General features: G+C 37.4%; 1 protein-coding gene across 6 annotated transcripts in view; it reads left to right on the top strand.

The window, feature by feature from the left end:
* The first annotated feature begins 527 nt into the window (after window positions 1-527).
* Window positions 528-19,910, top strand: part of LOC106167614 (uncharacterized) — a 68,154-nt gene continuing 48,771 nt past the window's right edge. For all 6 annotated transcript variants that reach the window (XM_087013179.1, XM_087013176.1, XM_087013178.1 and 3 more), the window contains exons 1-26: window positions 528-720; window positions 1,249-1,286; window positions 1,810-1,875; window positions 6,087-6,159; window positions 6,463-6,587; window positions 6,899-6,994; window positions 7,345-7,536; window positions 8,422-8,524; window positions 9,120-9,205; window positions 9,508-9,570; window positions 9,800-10,363; window positions 10,652-10,782; window positions 11,176-11,335; window positions 11,595-11,829; window positions 12,285-12,513; window positions 12,793-12,918; window positions 13,299-13,614; window positions 13,866-14,036; window positions 14,598-14,835; window positions 15,174-15,524; window positions 15,814-16,061; window positions 16,523-16,707; window positions 17,092-17,482; window positions 17,913-18,025; window positions 18,524-18,705; window positions 19,116-19,560. In XM_087013179.1, coding sequence (XP_086869305.1) covers window positions 656-720; window positions 1,249-1,286; window positions 1,810-1,875; window positions 6,087-6,159; window positions 6,463-6,587; window positions 6,899-6,994; window positions 7,345-7,536; window positions 8,422-8,524; window positions 9,120-9,205; window positions 9,508-9,570; window positions 9,800-10,363; window positions 10,652-10,782; window positions 11,176-11,335; window positions 11,595-11,829; window positions 12,285-12,513; window positions 12,793-12,918; window positions 13,299-13,614; window positions 13,866-14,036; window positions 14,598-14,835; window positions 15,174-15,524; window positions 15,814-16,061; window positions 16,523-16,707; window positions 17,092-17,482; window positions 17,913-18,025; window positions 18,524-18,705; window positions 19,116-19,560 — 4,992 coding nt within the window. In that variant the 5' untranslated portion in view covers window positions 528-655. The remainder of the gene's footprint in view (window positions 721-1,248; window positions 1,287-1,809; window positions 1,876-6,086; window positions 6,160-6,462; window positions 6,588-6,898; window positions 6,995-7,344; window positions 7,537-8,421; window positions 8,525-9,119; window positions 9,206-9,507; window positions 9,571-9,799; window positions 10,364-10,651; window positions 10,783-11,175; window positions 11,336-11,594; window positions 11,830-12,284; window positions 12,514-12,792; window positions 12,919-13,298; window positions 13,615-13,865; window positions 14,037-14,597; window positions 14,836-15,173; window positions 15,525-15,813; window positions 16,062-16,522; window positions 16,708-17,091; window positions 17,483-17,912; window positions 18,026-18,523; window positions 18,706-19,115; window positions 19,561-19,910) is intronic.

Here is a 19,910-nt window from a genome sequence, read left to right as displayed (position 1 = left end):
AAGCTGCAAAAATAAGACGCTGGCACAAAAACAGCGCAAACATCGGTTTAAACAGCTCGTCTCGAAATTGGGCGCAATGGCCATGTTTCACTGAAAATGCACTCCCAGCTATTACATAGCGATCATTACGTGTCTAAATATATCCACGGACATACCAAGTTTACTTTAATCAAAACCATGAAGTTTGTAAAGGACCGTCTACACTCCATGATAAGACGACCATTTTAAATGAGTGAGATTGTTTAAGCAACCTTATCCAGCTGATGGTGCTGTATTGTGCGGTTTGAATAACTGGATAAATAAATTACCAAATTTATCTTTCTCCGCTTTGAGAAAGTGTTTGCACACTTAATCGCGTCCAAAAAGGAAACGCTAACTCTTAAGAAAACTCCACTAAAGCTATCGCATGCTTGATCGGGTGTTTGGAGGAATTCGAAGTCACGTGACGGCTTGGCGCGCCTTAATTGGTCCAAAGTTTGAGAACCGCAACTCCGGAGTGGAAGCCTTGTTAAAAAGGGCCGTCCCCGAGCTTCACGCTTCAGCGGGAGTCGAGCAAGAAGAGGATAAGGCTCTTACCGCTAGTTCCCTTATTAGCGTTTACATAATTCCCGAAACGCAACTAGAAATTCAAAGGAGAGCTAGTTTCTTTCCGAAAATGGCACTTCTACGTGCCTCTATTATCTGCTGCTTGCTGGCAAGTAGCCTAGCTGCTAACACAAGGTAAGGCTTTTATCAAACTTTAAACAATTTCAGAATTTTTTTCTACTGGGCTCGTTTTTTTATGATAAAGAATAACCAGGAAGTATTTTATATTAGTTTTCCAACCACACGATAAGGAATGGATTTTCTCTGCGTACACATGAAACTAGCAAAGGAAATATCGTGTTTTTGGATCGAAAACTGAAAAATAGTTGATTTTTGAGCTAATGTTATCTGCGAACTACTGTTCAAGAAGTTCAAGTTCAAGAATTCCACAGCCCTACGTCTGATCCAAGTCAGCAAGTAGAGAAATACACATGGTCTATTAAAATTGTACCTTTACGATGTTTTCGCTCTTAAAAGTGTCTTTGAAATCGAGAGCTCGATAGCTTTATACATCAAGTTTAATATGAAACAATGGAAAGCTCATTTATCTAAATACGTAATTAATAATTAAACAATGTTGCCCATGTATGCCATCTTCCTGTCACCCATTGGCAAAGGAAAAATGGTTTAATCTATTTATTTCTATTCATTTTGCTACTTTAGGGACCATGAAAGGCGGAAACGTAGCAGTGCGAATATCCGTAAGTAAAATAATCTTTTACCGATAACTTAAATGTTTGAGTTAGATAATACAGTTTTGCGGTAATACTTAGCAAGATCCGTTTTTATTATGAATGATCGAGATGAGGAATAAAAAAGAGATAGGCAAGAGTTAGAGGTAAATTTTTTTTTTATCAGTAATCGTATGGTTATCGTAGAGTTATCGTACTTATGTAAGGTATGCCTTTATCGTCTCCTAAATCCTTGCACAAAGCGCAATCTGTCTCCATTCGTTTAGTTTTTTTTTAACGTCAACCGAATGTATGACAGAATTTGTTACCGTGTGAAGGGAGCGATGACGAAAAGTAGCTGATAGATTACTCTCTGATATCAGGGGCTTCTAAAGTAAAATACAAAATGAAAGTATACGATACTCTAATTTTGTAACAGCCTACTGTAGAACACCCAGATAGTACTAACAGATTACTTTGGCATGTATTTGCTTTTAAGGCGCTTTAATATGAAATAAAAACTGTTTCTGACATTTTTTCTTTTTCGTTATAGTTCGTGCGCCAGACTTGAACGATATGACCGACTTCGGAGGAAACGGTGGTTTCGGGGGCTTCGGCGGTAAGTGCTTTGAGTGCGCGCGCGTTTTGTGTGTATTAGTTAAGTTGTGCGTGTGTAAATGCATCAGTTGCGTGTGCGTGGAGTATTTGTAGTCCTTAGAAGTGCCTCAAATTTGATTTTAAGAAAGAGTAAATGAATAGAAGAAACAAAAGAGACGAATCTTAGTATACATGTACTTAATTTGCGACATTTGGCATTTTTGCACGATTTTTGACAAAGTCGAGGTGGCTTTCTTCGTATGCTTTTTTCGGATTCAGAAATAAATTCTTTCCGTGTATTCTCCTTTAGATAAAATGCTGTCTTCAGCATTTTCCCAAAAAATTCACGTGAAAAACAAAACCCACTCTCTCACAGCCGCACCTCGTCTCCCAAGATAACGCACAATATTTCTATGGCAACAGCAGTTAATGCGTGGGTAGAAAGACCGCTCTAATCCCGTTGTTGGGGTATTAATACCGCTTTCCCTGGGTGCTAAAAACTAAACTCACCACTGTCAAATATTTCCCTTATCGGAGCGAGCGTGCAGGTCCCTCTCTATCAATCGATAAAAACAAAGTATCAACTCAACCGCTTAGACGACTTGATGATGTTTTGATTCGATTGTTGCTCTTCGGTCGTGACTTTTTGAGAACTTTCTCGATTTCATAAAAACAATTCGCAGTCCCCCGCAAATCAGCGCGTGCGATGAAGGATGAGATTTGGATAAGATAAAAGCGAATTAATGAGAAAACTATTGCGTAGTTGATAACGAAGATGGGCTTTGGGTGTTGTAATTGTCAAAGTTTCACTTTCTGCTGATGGCCAAGCGATAAGAAATAAAGTGATGTAATGGATATTTTATTCGCTTGTTTTTATTTGATTATGCAAGGCGTGGAGCAGCTTCCACTTGTGCAAATTCTTTACACGTGTTATTTGTCGTGACTTCATGATGCAAGATGACGCAGCACTTCAAAGCTGCTGCAGTGCTTTACCTTTACTGATAGTGTTTAATTACATTAGAGATACTGATAAAGTTTCTGAGGCAAATACTTTTGAAAACGCTTCATAAATTTTGCTTAATTTTATTTCATTGTAATTTTCGATTTATACTTTGTATGAAATGAATTCAATGTTGATCAAATTCTACAAATTATAATATCTATTTTATAAGTTTTTTCCTTTTATTACCATATGCTTTTCCCGATCATTAACTCTAACATTTTTGACAGCAATAATCCACACATGCATTTGCACATTTATTTACGATACCTTGCAAAAAGAATGAAATTGAAAATATATATCCTTTGCAACATTAAGATCAAAATGTCATTAGCAGAATAAATAAATGCATAAAGTAAATAAATAAACAGATAGATAAATAAATAAATAATTTTTAGGAAATAATGCTTAAAATACTATTTTAAAACAACTGTACTCGCAAACGAGCAGTTTAATTGCATAAGGAGTCAGTAGATGTATTTATTTATTTTGTCTATATACCAATGTGTTTATTATCTGTTTATAAACGCAAAAGGTTAAAATGGTCAGGCCTTAAAATCACCTCGAACTTCCTGCGTTGCTGGATTGCGGTATGATCACGTTCCGTTCACACCAAAACAGATCGGGTTCGATAGCGTTCAAAACTTAGCCTCAGTAGTCGTAAATAAACCGGCCGGTTGTAAGCCAAGCAAAATCACACCTGCACACAGTTCTGTTTCGTCACTAAGTTGACCCACCGGTGGGCTGGCGACCACGTGGCTAACACATTGCTGATGACGTAAGACAGCGACCGCGACGAAAGTCGGGTGTATTTTTTTAGGTGTGAACGCACATTGGGATAACGTTAAAGTAGCTAGCGTCTTAATCTTTACGTGCACTCGACAATGGTATCTCCGCCTATCAAGGGTCCGCAATCCGTGTACGCTAAGATACGCAACAATCCAGAGTACGTATGATACATGCTCCTTGGACGCGGTTGGGGACGGGAATGGGTTCAATTTAAATCTGAACAAAAAATGCTATCAATGACTCGAGGTTGTTTTTTTCTTTTAAGTACATATTTTGTTTACCCCATATCGTTCGATAAATTTTAAAATCATATAGATTTAAACCTCGCTGCGTTGAAACATAAATCCGTGATATGAAATATAAAGAAAACTGTTGTGTGCAAAATCGTAAGCCTAGGATTTGAAGACTCTGGATATTTGATACTTTAAATATTTGTCAATATGCTGATGGCATAAATTGTAAGGCAAGTGCTTGTTGTTGCGTTTTTTACGGGTTGTCAAGCCCCGTGGTTGTTCCCCGTGATAACTCCGTCTAGATGTACCCTTAATTCCAGCCGCAGTTAAAAATACACAAGTATTCAGGCTTCATTCCTTATCAATACTTCTTCGGCAGCCTTGTATTTCTTTTTGGTCTGATGTAAATACACATAATAATGCAAGTTGTTTTTTTAGTTTTGCAATCTCTTCAATTATGCCCTGAAGATGTATGTCCTCCCACACCGCTAAACCTTCAAGAAAATCTTTGCAGTCAAGATATAAATGTCCCCATCAATAATAATAAAGAAAACAAACAGCTAAAAATGTCCACGTCCCTTTTAAAGCGTGTCTCCGGGAACCGGCAAAATTGTTTATTTAAGTCACGATTTGTCATGGCTTTAAATTGACTTTTATCGCATGTTTTCAAGATAACTGCGTAGAACCTTTCAACGGCGTTCAAACATTGGAAGATGTATGCAAACGAGTGTTGTGTTCTCGTTAAGATAGAAAGCTTTAAGTTAGCGATAACTGCGATTAAGACACATTAAAGGGTCAAAAGCACGTGGCCTAAGGGAAATGAAAGGATAATCTGGTTATGAGCGTAGAAATGCGGCCTGCGTTCCTTTTATTAATACTTTGGTTTTTTGAAACAAGTAAAAAAGGTTTAGAACGAACAAAATACAGCTTGCGAGGTTTATAACAGTTTTAAAACGGTCTTTGTTCTCTGTTGCATTTCTTTTTCTTTTGGAAGAAAGCGAGTTAAAAAAAGAGTCATTAAGCATTAAATAAAGTGATCGTTATCAAATTGCCATCATTACATTCAAGTCATCTCCTGTATGTTTCTGAGAAAATATTACTTTAAAAATCCCAAAGTAACCATTAAGTAGGTTCTGCATGTAAAAGCCCGTCCCTGTGTTCTGACAGGAGATTGGGTGTGGCCTTATACATTTGGACGCTCTTTATAGGAAAAAAGAAGACACGCAATTATAACAATTAGTGTCTAATATCTAGCCAACAAAACGATTTTATCAGTAGGTTCGGAGATGTCATTTATGATGATCACTTTAATAATTCAGTTGAAAAATCTCAATGCTGACAATCCTATTCAACCAAATACCAAAATAGACACATTTTTGTAGGCGAGGCCACTATTTATCCCAATCCCACGGAAAAATGAGCGAAAATAGGGGGATTAATTCGCTTCCTTTGTAAGAAGATTCATTAAAACAGGATCAAATAGAACTTTGACGGATTAAGAATTTTTGTGCGAAAGTCACGTCGTTGTTTGACAACTCATTAGTCTTGACTGAAGCATGCCCCGAGGTCAATGCTTATCTGAAAGGGGATTGGAGATTAATTCACCCATACTTGAGTTGAATTAGCGAATCCAAGGACGACGCACGAGTTGTTCCGTTGCCATGATTCTAATGACGTCACGAAAGTGTTAGTTGAAAAAAGACACTGGGCTTAATCTGGTTTTCTGAAATAAATCAGTGCTTCTTACACCCCTTTTTGTTTGATCAAAATTATTTGTTGCTATTTTAAATGTACAACAGGTGTCGTCCCTTGAAGCTAAATCACCTGTAGTCACGGACAGCTTTGATAGTATAATTTAATTATACAATTACTAACATTTTTACAACAACTACATGTACAGTACCTAAAATGTGTAGTGTTTTTTTTTTATAAACATCGATTTGTCTAAAATGAAATGTAAATTTGCAGTTATCTGTAATGAGCACTGTATTGGAATGAATAAAGAAAGAAAGAAAGAAAGAAAGAAAGAAAGAAGCAAATAAAATACACGATGGATGAACGAATAGATACAACTATACAAAGATGAGCAAGTAAAGGTAGACATCTGAACACACACTTAAAGAGAGAGAGAGAGAGAGAGAGAGAGAGAGAGAGACTAGTAGATAAAATAGAAACACCTCGTCATTTTATTTTATTTTTTTATTTCCACAGATGTATGCCCAGAGCCCCGTGCCCCAGGAAACGCCACGGTGAAATGCGAGGATTCCTGGGACGGGATGGAGAAGTGAGTGCACGTATCCTCTACCCTTCTGAAAATGACAAAAAAAAGGAAGACAAACTGCAAAAATGTACTTTATGAATACTGACTGATGTTTGATCTTTCTTCAAAAAGTTAATTGGAAAGAATGATTGCAATGTCGCCGACATGTCATAATTTTAGAGTTGTTGTGACATCCCCCCCTCACCCTCCCAAAAAAAAATTAATAATGACAGAGAGAATCAAGGGGGAAACGTTAATGAAAAAACAGATAAATGTCATGCGTGTCACTTAAAAAACTTTTTAAAAAATCTTAATGTCTTATTCCAGGGTCTGCACCGCCACCTGTCGGCCAAACTACATCTTTCCCTCCGGAGCCAAGGAGGAGACCCAGAGATGTGATCTCGGCTGGGGGTCGTGGTCAGGGGGTACCGGCACCTTCCAGGACTGCAAACGTACGTGGAATAATGATGAACTATTATAATTAAAAAAAAAAAGAATCTACTTAATTTTTGCGCACATAAAACACGTTCTCGCTAATTACGCTGTAAATTGTGCTTTACCTGAGCTGAACTGATTTATTTCTAAATCGGAAGCAAACGGATTTATTTAATTTCCATTATAAAAAAAAATCGCGTTTGTTCTATACGAACGCCTTAACATGAGCATTAGTACAAACTTTTGCCCCAGATCCATGTGGTCACTCTTGCAGAAGCATTTTGTACAGTTTCCGTGTATGTCGAAAAGTCTCCTGTTCTCTTTCTAGCTATTTGCAATCCGTCCTGTATGAATGGTGGTGCCTGCATCCTTCCGTTCACGTGCCGTTGCCAGGCAGGTTACCGTGGTAGCCGCTGTCAGTATGGTGAGTAGGCCTATATTAATAAAAACAGCAACAAAATAATATCTATAAAATGGATAAATGGATAATAAAAAATAAGGTACATAAAAAAACTCACAGAAATAAAGAATATATGTACGTTTATTGTAAATGAGAAAGAAAGTCACAACTTTTAAATAAATAGACAACTTACAAATAGTCATGTAGGGCCTACTACAATTATTGTCTGATTTATTTTAGAAGTGCAAAAAAAAAATAATAATAATAATAACAATAATAATAAATAAATAAAATAAATAATAATAATAATTTATGAATAAATAAATTTATGGAGTGAAATTAATATTCAAAATCTTTATAATTCCCGTTTTCAGCTGTGTCCAACTGTGTGAGGCCCGCCGCCCCACAGAACGGACAAATCCAGTGTGCCGACGGTGTGACCGACACCAGATGTCAGGTCAAGTGCCTCCCTGGCTACAAATTTGAGGGCCCCGTAGAGTCTGAGTACGTGTGTCGCCCAGACGGCGTGTGGACCACAGGAAGCACCATCCCCAACTGCATTTTGGGTAAAATTTATAATTTTTTACAAGTGTCAATTTTCTTATATCTTCAAAAGAAAAAACTCTTCGTTTGAAAAACAATTTGCTCGACATAGTCAGATAAGTTGGCGTTTGTTTTTTGTTTTTTAATAAAAAGGTGTAATAGCAAAAGAAAAAGAGAAAACTGGAAAGGCATGTACAAGAACGTTCATCCAATTCGATCATTACTTTGCGCTGTATTGCGCAATGTCAGCCACACCAATGTACTTTAAAGCGCGCAGCTGAGTATTCTACAAGTTCGCTGACGCACTGTACCAGACTCGGAATGTCATGATCCGAAGCTTCAAAGCGTGTTTAGAACACAGAATGGCTACCGGTATATTCAAACAATACATGGTCCCATTACATTTTTCATGTACCGTTTGTTCAATAGAAGTGATATAATTTTTCAATAATGCAAATTTTGACTCATATCGTAATTGCGCGCGTTAGTGGTAGTAAATAGCGGGAAGGACAAAGGTAATATATATTACATTACCTGCTTTTGTTTTCGTGTAAATTTAATTTGTGGGCGAGTTCTAGGCCGGGTCTTAGTTGAAACTTAGCAAGTAAGCACGAATAGACTTGGTCTTATACAGCAATTTCTTTATAAAAGATGTTTTCAAAGAAAAAGAGAAGAATCTTACCCGGCAATTTACTATTTATATAGTAATTGATTCAATTTGTATCTGCACTCGTAGTGTAACGGTTTCACTTTCAGTTTTAAACATTCATACCGGAACACACACACACACACACACACACACACACACACACACACACACACACACAGTTGTACTAGATTGACTCCTTAATTAATCCTGCAACTGCCTTAATAGAAAATTTGACAAAAAATGTTTTCTCTTATTTTAGATAACAAGTGCGTCCCCCTTCAGAAGCCGAGGAATGGAGACATTCAGTGCACAGTGGAGACCCATGAGACACATTGTTACCCCACCTGTAATGCAGGGTACAGGTAAGAATCCAGTCCATTGTACCTGGAAATTCATGTGTTTACAGTCTTATTTGACGATATTGATATCTATGCTGTGTTAATGCATGATAGCTCATAGACCTCAAAAAGTGTGTAATGAGAACCAGCTGCTGCTAAATTGTAGGAGCTTTCAAATTTTTATCTTACCTTTCATCTCCTCAACGGGGGCGTCTCGATAATCCGAAGGTTCATTGGTCTGAAAAATGGTAACATTTTCATCGTTTTTTTTAATCAAGGGTTTGCTGGTCTGAATGTTCTATAGTGAGCATTCGGACCAGTGAACCTTCTGACTATTGAAACTTCGGAATATTGCTATGGCCCCTCCTCAACTCGCACATACAGCAGTACTGTTGATGCTTTTTGTGTCTGTTCTGCTAATAGTGACTATAATAATAAGACTATAAAATGTATGCAGTGCTGAGTTCTTGAGTTGGAATAATATATAGCCAACAATCAGTAAGATGCAGTTGTTCTCTATATGATATACTAGCATGATTAATTAGCCACTTGTCTGTTTCAATTTTCATCCACTCCAACTTAAAATTTAAAATTCTGTACATTGATTTTATTTTCTCAGATTTGAATCTCCAACCAACAACATGTACACCTGCAAAAACTCCGAGGGGGTGTGGACTCCAAACAAGGTGCCCGATTGTATACCAAGTGAGTAGAAAAATCAAGACAGTGTAGAAATAACAATAAAAAGTAAATAATTAATAGTAAATGAATAGGTAATTAACAGACTGGCATTATTATACCTGACATTAGAAAGTAGATTCCATTAAAACAGAAATAAAATTATTTTAAAAGATGAAAATGTATAATGAATATTTTATAAAGTGCAGTGCATAATGGGTTAGTCAACACTGTTGACAGAAATGTAATTTTGAAAACAAGCAGCTGAAACCCAATTTTGTCATTTGTACTCTTTTAGAATCAAACACAAATATTTCTCTTTTTTTCAGAGGTGAATGTGATCAACACAAAGCCAGCCATAACTAATCCTCTTGTGCCAACAGGGAGCAAAAGTAAGTCAATATTCAAAAGTAGGGTGTACAGAAATTATAGACAAATTTAATTGAACACTAGTAAAAAATTGCATGGCAGACCTTTATACGTCAAAAAGGATTTTTTTTTGACATTCCATTCCATTTCTTTGAAATTTCAGCAAGTGTACTCTTGAATTATTACCAAGTTTTTACCCTAATGACATTAATGACATCCGCTCTATTTTATTTGCTTTTTTTGTCATTTTAGTCCAAACTCCCTCCACTGAAGCCTGGTGTGCCGCATGGAGCCAACATCACTACCGCACCTTTGACGGCAAGGTCTACCAATTTGAAGGCCGCTGCACGTATGTGCTTGCAAAAGACTGCGTAGCAGACACCTTTGCCATCCACGTCATCAATGACCGCTCCTGCGCCCCACATGCGCCATGCAAGCGCCAAGTCGAAATCTTTTTCAGTGACAATAGTGCTCTCACTTTGAGATCAACGCCAGAGGGCCCCAAGGTGTTCATGAAGAACGACGCGCATTCTCCACGTGTTGAGGTGGCAATCCCAAGCACCCTGAACAACATCGTTTTCGAGCGCGTCGCACAGTTCATTCACCTTCGCACTGATCTTGGCTTCAAGCTGAAGTGGGACGGAAAAGAGTACATCGCTGTTGAGGTCGGCCTTGAGCTGAAGAACAAGACCTGCGGTCTCTGTGGTCGCTATGACGACATCCCAGGAAATGATTTCGAGACCTTGGACAAGAGAGTGATCACACACGATGTGCATGCATTTGCAAGAAGCTGGAAGATGATTGGTTTGACAGGAGGTACTAAAAAAAAGCGTACTGAGAATTTACGCATCATATTCCTTGACTTGCAAATTAAAAATAATATAAAAATTTTTGGTCATGGAATTAAGTGTGTGTGTAATTAAGGAAAAAAGATTTACTTACATTCCCTACATGTATAAAAATCAAACATGAAGCAAGTTGATTACACTTTGTTTCTTTAAAATTCAATTATCAAAAACTTTAAGACTTAATGTTCGCCTATTTTTTATCAAAAAGTAGACAAGCAGGTAAAAACAAGATATGTCTATTATCAATTCATTCCAGACACCTGCCAAGACAGGACCAAGTCTGCCGGTGCCTGTAGCGCCGCCTCTGGAGCAAGTAGCCAACTCTCCACTGCCGCAGACATTGAATGCAAGAAGCTGCTGAGACCACAGTATGCTGCTTGTGCTCAGGTAAAAAAAGAAATTTACTTAGTCTCAGATTATTCAGCGTAGTAGAAGAATTCATACTAAGTCTTTTAATTTTCTAATAAAAACTTGGAATTTCACTTCTTTTTTGTTTGATCAAAGCACTGAGAAGTACTTGTATGCTTGTATGTGATTTCATAAACAAATTCATAACAAATCTAAAATGTAAAGGAACACTGTTTATGACCCTACATAGCACCAAAACTAAAATTCTATTGTTTGAAGTGTCCAATCTGAAATGTTTACAAGTAAGAACACTGGTTATGGCCTTTTGTGAATTACCCTTTTACTATAAGAACCATTTAGCTACATTTTCCATGTAAATTGTTTTATTTTCTGTACCACTCTGCTCAAAATTTAGTCATGTCTTCTTTTCAGGTTGTTGATGTGCAAAAATACATTGATGCTTGCCGTACTGACTACTGCGAGTGCAATGGCACAGCACGTTCTGACTGCACATGCAACACGTTTGCTGCTTTCTTCCGTGCCTGCCAGCGCGAAGGTGTGACCATGAGCTGGAGAGACGCACTTGGATGCTGTAAGTAAAATTATTGATTTTTATGATTTTTTTCTACGACATTTAGCAGAAGTTACACTGTTTTGTAATCAGAATTTTAAAAATCAGTCAGCGCAGTTTCATGTAATGTACAGAGCAAAATTTGCTCAATGGTAAGATGTGTGAAAATGATCCATTGTCCATTGCTTGAATATTTTATTTCAAAATGGTTTAAAAAAACAATAAATAAGGTACAAATAAATACCCAAAACTATTTTGAAAAATTTCAATTAAAATTCAGCCGTGTCCTGTCCAAACGGCATGACCTACAACGAGTGTGGAAGCACCTGCCCAAAGACCTGTGGTCAGTCTGATTACAACTGCATCAATGACCAGTGTGTGGATGGCTGCCATTGTCCAGATGGCACTGCCCTGTCTGGCCAGACCTGCGTCCGTGTCGAGGACTGCCCATGTGAGCACCGCGGAAAGAAGTACTCTGCTGGGGAGACTGTCAAGATCAGAGATTGTGAGGAATGGTGAGTTATGATTTGTTTTTGAAAAAAAATCAAACTTTGAAGATGAGTAATTTATTTAAATACAGAGAAGTATTTAAAAAAAAAAAAATTCTACGTAGAAATTTTTTAGTCTTTCATGTATAATTTGCTGGATGCAGCATAATGTTTTTGCCATACAAGTTACTAAGTAGGTATAGAAAGGAATCCCAAAATCTAAGATAAAATAATGAAATTAAATTATTATGAAGCTATTATTGCATCCAGTCACTGAATAATCATAAACTGTATTTTGTAGATTTTATAGATTATAGTCTAATGTCATCTAATTGTGTTTGTGCCAGGCAGTTTTAGCATTTTTATCAGTAACTGCTGAAGCTTAAGTTGCAACTTATATTTTAATAATAAAAAAAATTAATATTAATTAAGTCCCTTGTAGACAGTATTTATTTATTTATTTATTTTTTCATTAATTCTAGCACATGTAAGAAGGGTATCTGGGATCCACAGACCTGCAAACAAGTTCCTTGCGACGCTGTCTGTTATGTCACTGGTGATCCCCACTACAAGACCTTTGACGGCACACGCTACGCCTTCATGGGCGCATGCTCTTACTACCTGATGTACGACACCAACTACAAGATCATTGCGGAGAATGTTGAGTGCGGGCGTGAGAACGCTGCATGCACCAAGGCTGTTACAATCAAGGTGAGATATATATTGTTTTCCCCCAATACTGTCTTTTCAGTTCATTTTGATGTCACAAATACAAATGATCATTATGATTATTACTTAAAATTTAAAGATGACCCACGTATTCTTCTTTTTTACTTTTTCGAGGCCTAATTATCATTTTGATAAACAAAAACATAAAAATATAATCTCTTAGACAAAGCCAACAACACATATAATAAGAAAACATTGTTTTTTAAGTTGGGGAAAATTTAGTAATGTATTTTATTAAAATTTGATGACATTTCTGTTTAGATCGGAGACACCACCATTGAGATGAAGAAGAACCGTGTCCTGTTTGTGAACGGACAGGAAATCAAGGATCTCCCCCACAAAGCAGCAGGTGCCTACATCTACATGGCTTCCTCCATCTTCATCAAGGTGAGGCCTGAGATGGGAAATTAATACATTTTTTTGTTTTTTTTTAGTTACTGGGGTAATTATCTATCATTATAGTTTTTTTTTAATTCATATTTTTTAAGTCTAAGTGTTTTATCTGCAAAAGAAAAAAGTAGCCAGAGTGCAGGCAAATTTGAATGTTAACTATTTAATACTTGTTAAATTATTATTATTATTAGTTGTAGTAGTAGTAGTGGTAGCAGTTATATAAGAGGCAATACTTCTGTAGAAACATCAGTTGCAAAAGAAGATGCAAATGGTCCAAAATTCAGTTTCAGATACACTGAAATACTAGGTAAACTTGATATCTTTTCAAAAGTTATGAAGAGATTAAATATTCTCGTTCATCTTCTTTATTCCAGGTTGAACTCAGCAATGGTCTGAAGATCATGTGGGACGGACAATCCCGCGTCTACGTCTTCGCGCCAAAGGACAAATTCCACGGAAAGACCAAGGGTCTCTGCGGTACTCTCACCAACAACCAGAACGATGATTACTTGACACTAGAGGGCGCTCCTGAGACTAACGTCAATGGATTTGGTAACAACTGGCGTGTGTATGATACTTGCACTGAAGTTCCTACAGATCGCCCCAATCCTCACCCCTGTGATCTGTTCTCACAGCGTAAACCAACGGCTCACGAGGAGTGTGGCGTATTGAAGAGTGACATCTTCAAGGGTAAGTGATAAAGCTTCAGATTGTTGAAAAATGTATAAAGTTATGTTGACATTGACAGGTCAAGTTATTCAAGGGTAGGTGCTGAATTTTGAATTATTTTCTAAAGCCAACAAAGTGCCAGTAATAATGACAGTGATGCATCATGTTCTACAAACTGTAGAATTTCAAGAAAAGATTTTACTAAAATATGTAAAAAAAATTAAAAGTACATTAATTCTATAGAAAATTAAACTGACATTTTATCTCCTTAGCCTGTCATGATGTCGTTGATGTGGAGCCATTCTACAAGGACTGTCTGTATGATGTGTGCGACTGTGCCTCCAACCTGCGCGACTGTGTATGCCCAACCATGGGTTCATACGCTGATGAGTGCACAGCCAAGGGAGTACAGGTCCACTGGAGAAACCAGGTCCAACTGTGTGGTAAGTTAAATAATCAGTAGGATACAGTATAATACAATACGATACGATACAATACAGTACAATACGATACAATACAATACAATGCAGGTCAATAAAATATAATACGATACAATACAATACAGTTTAATACAATACAATACAATACAATACAATACAATACATTGCAATACAATACAATACAGTTCAGTATAATAATGTATTTGCATATTTAGTCGTTATATTCTCTCATAAGGAAGTTGTGAATATTTACTCATTTTTCGTACATCTTTGTTTTATTGGCATAAGGTAACATTTTCAATATTGGCATTTAATCTTCAGTCTTAAATCTTTAAGAAAAACTATTTTAATTTTAGTTTGTGTACCTCAATCTTATATTATGAAAGAAAAAGTCCTTATTGTATGATGTTCTATAGATACTTGTATTAATACACAACTCATTTGACATGAGGTTTTTTAACTGTCAGTGTGAAAATGTTGTTTGCTTTAATATCTTAGGTATGATAACTGTTCACTGGATGACACTACAACCAATCTTAAACATAATTTTATTTCAACCCGTAGCACTCCAGTGCCCAGGTGGTCAGGTCTATCAGGCATGCAGCAGCTCGTGCAAACGCTCTTGCCGCGACATCGCCATGAACCCCACCTGCCAGGACACCTGCGTTGAGGGTTGCAACTGCCCTAACGGCATGACCTTGAACTCCAATGGAGAGTGTGTGAAGGAGGAGCAGTGTCCTTGCATCTTTGATGGCAGGGAGTATGCTAGTGGCTACACCACCATGAAGGAGAACGAGATCTGGTGAGTGCGGGGTTGTGAGGATATCAAGACTGCAGCAATTGGCTTTTAGATTTTTGGTTGGATGAAATTGTAAAAATTGGATATAAAAATGATAAAAACCCAATAAGACAAGTTGAAATTTTAGAAGTTTTAAAAAATCCTTATGCTATTTTTTAGTTATATCATTTAAGAGAGAAGATGATTCTGATTGCAAATATTGTGGTTTGCTTTATCAGGGAACATTTAAAGATTTTAAAGTTTCAAATATAAAAAATAAAATATACCAATGTGGTTAATGATTGCAGATAATCTTGGTTAGAAAAGGACACATGCTTAATTCCAATACAACTCCATTTCAGTGAATGTAAGGGTGCCAAGTGGGAGTGCTACCCAGTCCCCCCCAAGAAGCCCACACCCCAGGGGAAGACACCCCAGGACGATGTGGCCAAGATCCCCACCAAGAAACCACTCCGACCTCTCTGCCCCACCAACATGGTGTACACCAGCTGCGTGTCCAGCTGCCCCAAGACGTGCTCCAACATGCACAGCCCACCAGGCTGCACGACTGTGAACTGTAACCCAGGATGCATGTGCGAGCCAGGTTACGTGCTCGATGGAAAGACATGCGTGAAAGAGACCGAATGCCCATGCCACCATGGAGGAAAGAGCTACTATGAGGGAGACACTATCAAACTTGAGTGCAATGAATGGTGTGTTGTTTGATTTTGTCATTTTCTTAAAATATTAATCTCATTTGAGGATATATTTGGTTTAGGTTCAGTATCACATTAAGTTTTAAGTAAATCTATAGATAAATTTTTAATGAGACTTGAGACAAAATAACATTCATTAGCATTTCTTCAAAAGCTCCGTGGCATAAAGTGTAACATGTCCTTGCAGTAAGTTCTGGCAATTATTGATTTGCATGGTGAATTGTATTCATAAAGGGTAAAACTTCATTTATTTATTTTATTTTATTTTATTTTAAACATTTTCCAGCGTCTGCCGTTCAAGACACTGGGCCTGTGACACCAAGCAGTGCCCTGGTCTGTGTTCCGCCTTCGGTGACAGCCATTACAAGACATTTGACGGCAAGATGTTCGAGTTCCAGGGCAACTGTGACTACACCCTGGCCAAGAGTGCTACCTCCAACCCCCACAAGTTCCAGATCACCACTGAGAACATCCCCTGTGGCACCAGTGGCGTTACCTGCACCAAGGCCATTGAGTTCTCCATTGGAGAGCCAGGTGGGTTTTTGTACATGCTCACATCGAGCATTAAGGGGGGGGGGGGTTGTAGGAAGGTTCTTTTCCCTGGTCCTAGAGTTCCATATGGTGGCCTTGTGAAGCATGGGCACCATTTAAGTGACTCTATTACATAATAGCCAGGCTATTTATTATAAGTACAGAAAACTGCAGCTCTCATTGTGAGAAGGGTCTTATATTCTGCAGTTTAAGGTAGTCTGTAACAACCAGTTTTTCTCAATGAAATGACAGTTACATTTGAAGCATGGTGACACAAATGAAGTTGAATTATTATCAGTGGCTTTTTACAGATAAATAAATAAATAAATAAAATAGAATGAATAAATAGAAAAATAAGTTAAACAGAATTTAAAGTATTTCATTGCTGTTGTTATTTTAAATGTTTTGCTTATTTTTGTTATTATTATTATTATTATTATTATTATTGCCTCACATTTCCCCAGGCTCTGCCAACTTCTACAAGATCAGTCTGGTGAGAGGCAAGGATGTGGAGGTGGACCCCAATGCCCCCTTCCAGGTCAGAGAGGTCGGCATGTTCGTCTTTGTTATCACTGACTTTGGCGTCATCCTGCAATGGGACCGTGGTACCAGGGTCTACATCAAGCTGTCTGTGGATCACAAAGGAGCTGTGAGTTGATTTTTTGTTTGACATTTTGACACGGATCTGAGTGGTTGTAGTATGGGGTTTATCTTTGAGAAATGCACTTTATCTGTGTGGCAAGTGCTATAATTATTGTGTCACAATATAAACATCTGACATGCATTTTTTTCTTTTTGATAAGTTTTTGATATTATCATTTAATTTTGCATTTCATTTTCAAAAATTACTTATTATAAAGTTATGGCACTACATAAAAATGGAAATAAATAATGTGAAAGTAGTAAAAAGTGTCTGTTTTGTCCCACCCCCTTTCTGGTGATATCTATGATGGTCACCATCAAAGTCATTATTAAAGCCAAAATCAAGTTCATTATAAAGATCATCATCTTTTATCCTTTTTTTATAATCCAGGTCCAAGGTTTGTGCGGTAACTTCAACGGTGACCAGCTGGACGACTTTAAGACCCCCCAGAACACCCCTGTCATCAAACCCACCACCTTCGGTGACAGCTGGAAGGTCCACTCTTACTGCGCACCATCCAAGGAGGTCTCAGAGCCCTGCATCTCATCCCCACACCGCAAACCATGGGCACAGAGGAAATGCTCTCTCCTCTCGTCCGATCTGTTCAAGCCTTGCCACGCTGTCGTGCCTTATCAGGCATACATGGACAGGTGTATCTATGATGCATGTGCGTGCGATCTTGGTGGTGACTGTGAGTGCCTGTGTACGGCCATTGCTGCCTATGCCCAGGAGTGTAACATCCATGGCGTGCCAATCAGCTGGAGGAACCAGGAATTGTGTGGTATGTACTGTAGGCTGTAATGTGTGATTAAAATGTCTTTAATGATTAATTGTAAAAGCTTGATGTTTAAAATATTGAATATGCATATTACTTTTGACTTAGCACTGAAACAGATTTTATTTTTATTTGAAGAATTTTTAAGCACATTGTTTACTGAGGAATTTGACAATTTTTTGAAAATTTTTGAAGACTGCAATGTGTACATATAATGTCTTTGAAAAGTATTCTTGCGGCCATTAATGAAAAAATTTAATATTTTTATCAGTAATGACATTTCAGCTTTAAAACAACATTTTGAAAGTACTTCATAACATTTATTTTTTAAACATTTTTCACTTTTTAAAAATTTTCACAACTTTATGATAGGAATTTTTTTATATTTAAAACAACAAAAAACATTATTTTGAAATGGCTTTGATAATCTTTTCAGCCATGCAGTGTGAAGACTGCGGCAAGTACAACCCATGCATGAGCATGTGCCCCAAACGCACATGTGAGAACAAGGACCATTACGACAAGATTTTGAGCACATGCAAAGATGAGGTATGAGTGCAGTCAGAATAATTTTGTGAAATTCAAATTTTTCAGATATTTTATAAAATTGAAAAGCCAGATAATGAGTGCATCTGACTCTAGTTTTGTAGAAATCAGATAATCTTTGCACCCATTTTCTTTTCGAATGGAAAAACTGCATTTGGTGGACAAACTTGATAAGTTGGATAAAGAGTGTGTCTGACCATAGTTTAGGGGATATCAGACCATTTTTGCACCCATTTTCTTTTCAAATGAAAAAAAAAGAAGCTTTCGGTATGGGCTTGGTCAGAGGTCAAAATTTATAATTGACCTCGGCAAAAAACCTTAATTTCTGATGTTCTAAAATTAACTATGTTTCCTCTCCCCCCCCCTCCAAAAAAAAAAAAAGAAAATTGTTAAAAGGATTATTGTGTTAACAGAAAATCTAAGCTATCTGCACCTAAAATCATATGTTGATCATTAATATCTTTATTCAGCGAAATTTAATTATTATTTTCATTACATCAGGTGTGTGTAGAAGGTTGCGACATTGATCCATGCATGCCAGGCAAAGTCTACATGAACGACACCATGCTGAAGTGCGTGCCCGAGGCAGTGTGCGAGGGACGCAAATGTGTGATCAATGGCAAAGAGTACAAAGAGGGAGAACAGATAAAGGACACAGCAGTCTGTGACAAGTGCCAGATTTGGTGAGTAGTTTTTGCCTTTTTTTTGAGTAATATTATTTGTTGCTTGGTCATTATTAACATAATTGGTCTTTTTATTCTAAAGCAACATTGCAAAGAAACTGTATTGTATGTCAGCATACTCAATTTAATTTACAAGGGGGACTGTTCTAATCTTATGACTAGCATTAAAAATTCTTGTCATACATATTTTCTTGAAGATGTTGCAGTTTTTCAAGAATATATTCTTTCTGTTTTACAGAAAAAGTCTGAAGTTTGATAATTTTTCTGGCAGTCTCAATGTTGCTTTTTTTTTATTCTTAAGATCTGCTAAAAAAAAACAAACATCTACACATACCCATTTTATCCAGTTGTAATATTGAGTTAAATGTTTACTGATATTTTTCAACAAGATTCATTTATTTCCACTCTAGCTACTGCGACAAGAATGGCCATGTCACCATTACTGGCAAACCTTGCGCCACACAGGAGCCACCCAAGGTATCCACACCAGAACCTTCTCCTGTCACCACTGGTTCTCCCACACCATCACCAGGACCTGTCACCACCCAGAAACCACCCATCTCACCAACCGGTGAACCAACACCAAAACCAAGTGTCCAGCCCACAGTAAAACCCACTGTCAAGCCAACATTGACCCCAGGGCCAACCCCAGTGGTCATCTACCAGCCCATGTGCTTGAAGACTGGATGGACTGATTGGATGAGCTCTTCCCATCCATCGTTCACCAACTTGGGTGATATTGAATCCCACAAGAACCTGCGTCGTGCCTACCCGTACTGCGACTACGAGATGATTTCTTCCGTGGAGTGCAGGGCTGTGGGCACCAACACTGCTGCTGCCTACTCTGGACAGAAGGTTTGTACTGAAGCACAATGCACTATTATAATATCTGACAATTTATCAAGAATTACTAAAACTAAGATTGTCATCATCATTATCCTCTTACATATGTCTTAAGAGACAATCTGTCCAGACATATTCTCACTACTGGGAATGCTTTATTCATAAATAGATAAGTAGACTCTTACTATCAAGGACAAATAGATAAAGAGACTGAGTGTCCAAATATCTAAATATATAGTTTTAAGGCAAAAGACAGCTGGTTTCATGGTTTTTCTAGTGTCTCAATGCCGACATCATTTCTGTATTTTGAGCATCCGATTGTCAAGCTATCCTTTGTATACAAATGTTTGAAAAATATTGTC

The sequence above is a fragment of the Lingula anatina genome, chromosome 5 (genome assembly GCF_051362555.1).
Source record: "Lingula anatina isolate TDL-2025a chromosome 5, LinAna3.0, whole genome shotgun sequence".
In the NCBI taxonomy this organism is placed as follows: domain Eukaryota; kingdom Metazoa; phylum Brachiopoda; class Lingulata; order Lingulida; family Lingulidae; genus Lingula; species Lingula anatina.
Note: the sequence above shows the minus strand (reverse complement) of the source record. Positions and strands in the feature narration are given on the sequence as shown.